At 53.5% G+C, this 9,697-nt stretch overlaps 1 protein-coding gene across 1 annotated transcript; it reads right to left on the bottom strand.

The window, feature by feature from the left end:
• Window positions 1-6,627: 6,627 nt before the first annotated feature.
• On the bottom strand, window positions 6,628-9,314 carry CD248 (CD248 molecule). The gene has a single exon (XM_054980393.1). It carries the CDS (start codon window positions 9,253-9,255, stop codon window positions 7,294-7,296), a length of 1,962 nt encoding a protein of 653 aa, XP_054836368.1. The 5' UTR covers window positions 9,256-9,314; the 3' UTR covers window positions 6,628-7,293.
• Between the last annotated feature and the right edge of the window lie 383 nt (window positions 9,315-9,697).

The following is a 9,697-nucleotide window of genomic DNA, read 5'->3' on the forward strand; positions in this document are numbered from 1 at the left end:
GTGGCCTCCGCACAACCCCAACTCCCGTGGTGCACGATGGCCCTTCTTTCTACCCTTCTAGCCAAGTCGGGGAAATGGTTTTAATAAGAAAAAAGCAAGAGAGGACCCAGGAGTCCTGCCTTCCAGCTCCTCTCCGAGATAGTGGGGACAGGCCAGTATTCCCTCCTCACACACACACACATGTCTGCCAAAAAAGAGGAGGGGGACTGCGAATAGTAAGTATTAGTGCTTGGTTTAACTTCACAACACCATTGCCTTCTAGTGACTCGCCCTAGTGTAGGGACAAAAGCGTTCTGCTGTGACCACAGCACCCTAATCTCTTCTGTAGGAGGCAAGGAGTCTCTGCGCCTGTCCTATCTGCAAATGCAGAAATTCATCTGGTCCCAGTCAAGACTGCGTAAAGATGGTAAGGATGTCTTCACCTGTTGAACTTGTGCCTGTACCATAGCCCTTGAAGATAGGGAAGCCCTTCTAGGAGCACGCCCCCTCCTCTAGGAGCACGCCCCCCCCATTTTAGAGATACCGAGAGTGAAAAATATATACATTATTGAAATAGCCAAGTCTTTCCCTGTGATATCATCCAGGTATTAAAGAACTGGGGACGCGGTGTGGATTGGCATGTGTTTGTGTGTGAGAGACTTGGGTAGGATGGTCACAAAGACCATCCTACCCAACAAGGTGAGAGGCTCCCAAGGGGCAGATTTTGGTTGTCACTGAAGGTGGAGGAGGATGTGAGAGAGGGGTGTGATCCATCTACAGAGTGCAAGGCACGTCCTCTTACTTAGTTGCAAAAGAGTACTGTAACATTTGATACTAGTTTTAGTCCAATAAGAGCCTGCTTTAGACCTGCACATCTTGCTATCCTCTGGTAACCTGCCAATGACATAGATGTGAGATCAGGGCCGTTTTCACAGCCCAGGTGCCCCATCTTTCCCCATGTTTCTATGTGGGATGGGGGCTCCACTTCCCACAACAGTTCTCTAAGCACTGCACAGAAAAGTGCTCTGAGCATGCACAGATTGTTTGTCTTCTGCTGGCCGGAAGATCTCTTGAGGGGAGTGGGATATAGTTGGTCAGAGGTGCATGTGAGAACTCTTGCCACCAATGTCTTCATATACCCAAGAAGCCTGGAGCCAGAGTCTTGCAAAAAAAAAAGTTAAACTGAATTGTGGAGGAGGCTTTTAGAAGAACAGGATGAGAAAAAACAGATCAAGTGTCCTTTCCTACCCCCCCCCCCCTCTTCCCCGGCTGGGCTCCCTGTAATTCAGTCCCCCAAGCTTGCCATTTGGGTGGAGACAACCCTCCTCATTAACAACCCGGCTGTCTGCAGAAGGGACTGAGCGTTCCTGACCTCACAACAACCCAGGCCAGAGAGAACAGCCAGCAATACACTGAAGTCTGCCCCCACCCTGCTTGGGAAACACAACTCAGGAGGAAATGGACCTGCTGTGCTCTAACCACTGGATCCATGACCACACTCAGCATTGGACTGCTTTCTAAGTAGTCTCCTGGCACATAGCACTCTAACCACTTATATTTAGTGCCTTTCACAACTGTGGGGCAAGCAGAAATTCAGCACTGTTGTCTAGGTGAGAGATTGCTCCACCGGTTGAATTTCTGCCCAGTCTGCAGTAAATAAAGGTGCAAGAACTCTGCCAACCTCGTTATTCAACCTCGTTATTCTCTCCCACACCTGAAGAGTGTCTAGTTTACACACACACACACCCATTTTTAAAACTATACACTCTTCTAATTACTACACTACACTCCTTTCAGATCTGCAAAGAGAACTCTGGAGAGCAGCTTAGCAAACATTCTATCGACAGACAATACAGTCCTTTGAATGGCTCAAGCTCACTGCTGTTCCTCGACTCAAGAAAGGAACCCTGGTGTCCCAGGTTCCCAAGTATCACCCGCCCACCCCATTCCTGGCTCTCTCGTGGCCTTTTCTTGTGTGTGGCCCAAATGGTGAATTTCCCACCCAAGCACTGTGTGTGTTTGTTAAGGCAGTAAAGCTAAAGGTCTTTAACACTTTCCAGTTTCGTTATATGGAGGAAAGATCCCCCCCACCTACATTAGACAAACAAAGAGACCCCCCAGTGGAGAGAGGAGAGGAAGCAGCAGTAAAAGGGGGTGGGGGTCATCTGCAGCTGCAAAAATGGGATTTCTCAAGCACTGGAAAAAATTCTCATTCATTAATCAGTTTTACAAAATAAGAGGTGCTGGGCACGTCTGCCCACTTGGAGGGCACTCCCTGGAACTTGTGGACTGCCTGGCTCTTAATCTCATGAGAGATTGCAGGGTTTAACGGGTAGATGAGCCGAGGGTGCTCTACACATGCTCACAGGCACGTTTTTGTAATTCACATATGATATTTCCTATCCTCTCAATTCTTAGATGACACGACTAGCTAGAATTACTAGCCTCACTTTGAGAACAGTGGGGGAGGGGGAATACTTGAACCCAAGACCACCAGAGTAGGGTAGAATCAGCAAGTTGCATTCTTCTAGGAGTTGCTGAAAGTGGTTTTCTGCCTCCCTCCACCACTTCATGTGCATCTGGATCCTTCCACACCATTTCTTTATCAAATGCGCCCTCAGTGTTATGGTTGTATTCCAAGCACTCTGTAGATGCCCAGAGGAACACTTCCTTGGGATTACTTCATTTATGCAAGGACTTGACATTGAAAATAGGCCCCGGCATTGTTGTTTCAGAAACTGATGAGGGTGTCATATGATGGAGGACCAGTGCGGCTCCGAAGTGGGCATGACTTACTCTGACTACATTTGATTAAATAAATTTTGTGATCCCATCAACCCCAAATGTCACTCAAAATGGCTTGCAAATATTTAAATGCATATGCTGCTAAATCTGATTTTTAAAAATAAATTCCAATTATTACATCAAGGAATTTTAGAAAAACGTTTAATGCTTAACATTATCCCTTTAAAATGTGTTGATAATACTTTTAAGATTAAGGATGCTTTTTAAAGCATCCATCAAAACCGAAATTTCACCATTCAGAATTCCAAAGAATTTGAAAACCTCAATTGACTGTTCCAACTTTTGCGTGAGCTACAATTGTGGCTTGATGCTGGATGGAAAGAGAAACACGACAGAGGGGAAACTGAGTCTGATTCATACAGGCAGGAGAATCTGTCTGCAGTTGTTGGATTCCCACTGCTTTAAAAGTTTCATGCAAACTAGCACAGCTGGAGAAAGGTGAGCTTGCTATGCTGGTTTTCTGTTAAGGAGGAACTTTGATACACGGGAGTTTTCTCTTAACATTCATCTTAGCAACTACGTCACTGAGGGTGTCCCTGTTAAATCCCTGATCAAGGGCATGCTGACCAGGATGCCTTGTGACAATGTCAAAACACTTATTTCAGAGTGTGGTACATGTATTTCCTTGCAAGTTTCCTGGGCGCTGATGTGTTAAAGGGCCTCAGAGAACTGTTCCTTTTCTGCCCCATTTGAATAGAGCATCACCAGGACATTGCCTTTGAGCCTGTCTTAAGAGCTAGGGTTCAACTTTAGAAGATGCAGGGTATTATAGTTGTGCCTCTGAGCATGTATAGAAAACTTTCCCTCGCCACCGTATGTAGGATTAAGAATCAGGCCCTGCAGAGCAAGTGTGGTGGTACTGGATAGAGTGTCAGACTAGGAACTGGGAGACACAAGTTTGCATCCACACTGCCATGGAAACTCACAGGGTGACCTTGGGCAAGTTGCTCTCTCTCAGCCTATCCTACCTCACAGGGTTGTTTGTGCGAGGATGAACTAGAGGCAGGGAGACAGATCAAGGTGGGTAGCTGTGTTTGTCTGTAGCAGTGGAAAAGCAGTGGTCCAGTAGCACCAATAAGACTTACAAAAATTTGTGATAGGGGATAAGCACGAAAGCTCATACCATACCACAAATTTTGTTAGTCTTATAGGTGCTATTGGACTCTTGCTCTTTTCCACTGCTAGAGGCAGGAAGAACAATATTGCAAGCCACTTTGTGTTTCCACTGGGGAGAAAAGCGGGGTATAAATACAAATAAACAGTACGTAACTTCCAGGCAGCTTTGAGAGATGGCATCTCTGATTTTAGAAAGCAGGCACTGAGTAATACTCAGAAAAGATGTTAGTTCTCTGTTCCCTTCCCCTTCACAGCTGAACACATGAATCTGCCTTCCACAGAGTCAGAAAGTTGGGCTATCGAGATCAGTATTCTCTACTCTGGCAGGCAGCAGCTCTCTGGTCGAGGTATTTCACATCACCTATTAACTTGATAACTTTTAAAACTCAGGATGCCGAGAATGGAACCTGGAACCTTCTGCATGCAAAGCAAATGCTCTACCATTGAGCCATATTTTCAGAGCTCAGCTGTGGAACATGAAATGTAACAATGGAGTGGCTCCAAGCCTGTGCAGAAGACCTTTCCTTTACCACCACAAAGTAATTAAATCTCAACCTCCTACACAAGCATACATCCATTCTCTAAACTCCATTGCATATCTGGAATAAGTTTTCGTCATCAGGAAGAAATCTCACCCTTTATTTCTGGAATTTGAGCTCTTGCAGGGCTCCTGTGCTGCACAACCAGCAGAAATGCAACTGGTGCATTATCTCCTCATGTTGGAGGCAAAACTCTACCTATTGCATTTCTGCCTGCTGCACAGCTGCTAAACTCACGGAATCTTTGTAAGGAGAAGAGGAGGCAACCCTATTAGGGTGGGCCTGAAGAAGGATCTACAGGGGGGCACTGGGACAAGGGTTGCGTGGGGAGGGGGCAGCCCATCCTGTCCTGCAGATGCCACCCCATCTGTTCCTTGTTAAAACTCTGCAGAAAGCTCAAATTCCTTAAGCTGATATTAACTCTTTCTGTGCCTCACTCAACACACCCACCTTCCTATCAAGGCCTTTCTGCTTCTAAAAAGGGTGGAAATGATCAGCTACAGCCCACCCCCAATTATTTCCCACTTTAACCCAGTTCCAACTTTGGATTTGTCTGGGAAGTATGTTCTGGGGGAAGGAAGCAGACAGCTTTCTGTACCACATTTTGCTTAAAGGCAGGGATGTGTGCATGGAGGAGCAATATGGGAATGCTGTGAAAGCCACCTCCCCACCATGCGCACACATAAAAAACTTTTTAAAACTTTTGAACTTTGACTAGCTGTGAAACTGAGCACAGTTAACTGGAGTGGCTCTGGTGACATTTTGCAAACTCGTTGGGCCCTTCCCCCCCCTTTCCTCTATCTAGCCAGCAACAGCTTCCAGATAACCAAACTGGTAGCTCCCTGCAGGACAGCAAAGAGTTAATCTTCCAGGCTTTGCAGGGGTACCCCATAGCAACCCCCCCCCTCTAGGCAGGGTGCCAGGGTGTCACCACACCCTTCAGTACAAGTCAGAGCCAGAACTCTGCTTGGGTTGACTCATGAGAGACCAGGGGAAAGGAAGGGGGAGCACCTAGCAATAATGTTGGGGGTGATGGGATGGTGGGGGGCAGAAAAGAACTTGGGCTTTGCATTTGTTCTGATTTCAGTTCTGGCAAGCTTTTCGCCAGCAAGCACCGGCCAGTCCTCCCCAGCATGCGGGGCGGGGGGCATTAATTAGAGCCCTGGAACCCATTTCTAGTGCCAAGTCCAGAAAAGTAAAGTGCCTCAAGACATAAACAGAGTGATTTCCCTTCACCGCTGACTAATCTCAGTCAGTCACCTTTGAGATAAGGGCAGGGATGGGGGGAGGCTTTCATGGTACCAAATATGGTTTCTATTAAGACTTCAATCCTTGAACATCTCTGGACCCGATCCTCCCAGCAAGCTACCAAAAAGAATCCTTTAATGTAGTCGCTTTAGTAAATTTGCAAAGCTGTGGCAGACTCTTACTACACCCAGCACTCCTGTTCCCCATTGTCTGCCACATTTGGATTCTCTGATTTCCACTGGCTTCTAATACGTCATCCTGCAGGCACCACGGCCGAGGAGGCTATGAATCTCCCTTTCAAAAGGGTAACTACAGACAAGGCCAAGCAGAGGGGTGACTTGGTGGTAAACGTCTTGGGGGGCAGCTGGGTCAGTGGTTGTAGTTTCCGGAACTCCAGGCCTTTAATCATCTTGAAATTACAGAGGCTAGCCACAAAGATAGACACATTTCCCTTGCTCTGGATGCTCTCAGTCCCCCAGGCCTGTTTCCACACCACCCACAAACCTACTACACATCCTTCCCCCCCCCTGCCCCGACATGCTTCCCAGTTTCTGAGAGGATTAGAAGGCTTTTCTCACTAAGCCATTCCGCTCTGTGCCACAAATGGAACAGGACTGTGAGTGGATCCCTTCCCACCAAGTGCCCCCCCAATCTCTTCATCTCCCCCCCCCTTTATTCAAGCCAGCTAGTCCTCATGGGCCTCAAAGAGCTGGAAGCGGGCCCTGGAGTTCCCAGCTCCACTTCCCAGTGAAAAAAAGAGAGATCTGGCTATCAGCACCCTTCTCCCCTCTGACTCCTTCTGAGGCAGGGCCACCACTCCCCCATCCCGCATTCCATTTTCCTCAGAAGGTAAAGCCAGGGTTTCGACCCCCTAAATGCATGGGGGGGGGAGATCACAGTCTCCCACTGAGCTAAGATTCTTCTCTCATTCCAACCGGGGTGAGGCGCCAGTCCCTTTATTGGACACACACACACAAAAAAATGGGGAGGGGGAGACAGAGAACAATTCCCCCACAAAGGAAAAGTACATCATCAGTCACGATCAATGCAGCCCTGCACTGGCACGCTGGATCTCTTCACCGTACTTCTCCATTCTGCCCCCCTTTAGCAGCCCCATGGGCATTGCCTCATCCACTAGAAAAACTGGGCCCCGAAGCCTCCCCCCACCATAGTATCTTGAATGGAACAGACATCACTGTGGGGCGGGGGTTAAAAACAGGAGCGATGGCATGAACCAAATGGCTTGTGAGCCCCATTCCAGCCAGGGTTTGGTCAAAGAAGGGATAAGTTTCCTTCTGGCTGGTGCAGCTTGCACAAGGTCCCCGTTACGGAGTGTTGGTGGGTCCAGCTGTCCCTTTGGTACAGAGGTTCTGAGCAGCCTGGCTACATTAGGAGTCCTACATTAGGAGAACCCCAACGGGCTCAAGGAGAGGCCTGGTCCTGTTTCTGGCCTCTTTGTGCCGGCCAGCAGCGTTCCTGCTTGTACTGCCCCAGGCAGACCTGCCTCCCAGCCCCGGCTGGTGGTTTCTGCTTCCCTGCCTGGGGAGAGGAATGAAGTCTGTTGGGCCGGCTCTCCAGGTGCCACCTGAGCCTGCCAAGCAGGGGCTCAGACGCTGGTTCGGCAAGTGGCTGGCTGGGCAGGCCTGGAGGCCGGTGGAGCTCCCCCCTTGGTTGCCGAGCTGCTGACCCACCGGTAACACTGCGTGATGCTCCGGCTCTTGGCTTGAGCCCCACAGCGGGTGCAATAGACAATACCCAGCGCCAGCATGATGACTATGAAGACACACATGGGCACCAGCAAGGCCACCAGCAGCCATCGGTCATCCCGCCGCCGGCGCGTCTGCTCCCCTTGGCCTGGGGTCGGGCTGGGGGTGGCTGGGAGCAGTGCTCGGACTCCCCCTATCACAGCGTCCCCCAGGGCTGGAGGGGGCAAGGGGGCAGAGGCTGTGGGGACCTGGGTGAACAATGGCAATGGGGGCTCTGTGGCTGCAGAATCACTGGGCGAGTTTCGTCGGACGACTGCCTGGGTGGCATTGGAGGTGCCGGTGGCAGAAGGTGGGGAGGAACCACTTGTGGGGTTGGGAGGACTGGCACCCTCTGGCGGGGAGGGCTCTTGCCCTGAGGGAGGAGAGTGGGACACTGAGGGGGCAGTGCTGGGTTTGGGAGGAACAGTGACAGCCAGGGAGGCATCTGTGGGGAAGGCCAGCCCGAAGTCCCGGAAGACTGGGAAGTGGTCGGCCAGGGCCAGGCCATGATCCGCGTGGTCGTGGATCTCGGGGGGCCATCCGTGGCCGCCCCCGAAGTGCTGGAGGAAACCGCCGCCTTGGTGGCTTTGGGCAGTGGCCAGCGCGGGCGCCTGGGCCACGGGGCTGCAGCTGATGCCGTCGGGTTCCAAGTCGTAGCCTTCGGTACAGTAGCACTCGAAGCCTCCCACGTAGTTGACGCACATCTGCTGACACACGCCGGGGATCTGGCATTCGTCGGTGTCGGTGCAGTGGCCCGGCTCGTCCTCCGACGGGCTGAAGCCCAGGTGGCAGCGGCACAGATAGGAGCCCTCGGTGTTCTCGCACTGATGCTCGCAGGGCGCCTCCGCGCACTCGTCGAGGTCCTCGCAGTGGTGGTCGTCGCTGCTCAGCTCATAGCCCTCCGGGCACTGGCACTGGTAGCCGCCCTCCTCGTCCGGCACGCACTCGAACTGGCAGTGCTGGCCCTGGCAGGCGTCGCTGGGCGCGCAGGAGTGCCCGTCGGGCATCAGGAGGTAGCCGCTGTGGCACTCGCACGAGTAGCCGGGTCCCTCGTCCAGGCACAGCTGCTGGCAGCCGCCGTTGTCGCCCTCGCACCAGCTGTGTTGGTAGACGTGCTCCCGGCAGAGGGGCGCCTCTTTGGACCAGCCCACCGTGCCGTCGTCCTTCTGCATGCACAGCACCGAAACAGCCGGCACGGCCCCGCCGCACGTCACGGCCGCCACCGTGCCGAAGGGCACATAGCGCAGGCTGCTGCCGACCGGCCCAAAAGGGGTGGTGTAGGTGACCGGCCCGCCTTCTTCGTCCAGGCCCGGGCACATGCCCTGGAAGGTGAAGCGGCACAGGTAGCCGTCCACCGGCACGGTGCACGAGCCCTCCAGCCACTGGCCTTGCTGGTCGTCCAGGACCACGCAGCGCGCAGCCCCGCAGCTGCCGCCGCCCGCCTCGCCGGCCGGCCGAGCCCAGTTGGTGTAGAAGGTGTCCTGCTCGCCCGTGGTCCACGTGAAGCCCCGCAGAGGCCGCAGCGGGAAGCACTGGCGGGGCTGGCGCTGCAGACCGATCCAGAAGAGCCGCGGGCTGCGCTCCACCCGGGCCCCGACGCTGCCCCGCAGCAGCTCGGCCACCTGGGCGGCCTCATCGTGGTGCTTCACCGTGGCCAGGTCGCCGCCCAGCTCCCGGCAGCTGCGCCAGGCGTCGAGGAAGCCGCGGCGCTGGAAGTAGACGGCGTAGCAGCCGTCCGGGCCGCACGCCGCCTCGGGCTCTTGCGCGCCGCCCGGCAGGGGCCGAGCCAAGAGCAGCGGCAGCAGCAGCCCCAGCAGCAGCATGGTGCAAGCCCCAGTCCTCCCGCGCGGCTCGCGTCCGGCGCTCTGACAGGCGAGCGAGGGGGCCCCGTCGCTTCCCTTCCCTTCCTTCCCCAGCCAGGGTGGGATGGGGAGGAGCCGCGTCTCTGGCTTCCCCACTCCCCGCCTTCCCCCTTCTAAGGCGCAGACTTGAGCCCCTGCCACGGGGAGAGAGTCGACCGGGAGGCCGGCAGAAAGGAAGCGCAGCGGCGGCTGGGGAAGAGGAGCAGACGGGACGGGTCCCATCCCCAAACTCTAACCGAGCGCCCAAGTGTTTTGGGTCACAGACCCTGCCCGGCTTCAGCGCCAGGCCCCGAACCCTCCTCTCTGGATGCAGGCACAAGCCCCACCCGCCGCTTTCTTCAGCCGTCAGGGCTGGCCTCTGCTCTAACCACTATACTTGGGCTTTGCCCCTTGCTCTGGCCAT

Source organism: Eublepharis macularius, chromosome 1 (assembly GCF_028583425.1).
Source record: "Eublepharis macularius isolate TG4126 chromosome 1, MPM_Emac_v1.0, whole genome shotgun sequence".
NCBI classification, from domain to species: domain Eukaryota; kingdom Metazoa; phylum Chordata; class Lepidosauria; order Squamata; family Eublepharidae; genus Eublepharis; species Eublepharis macularius.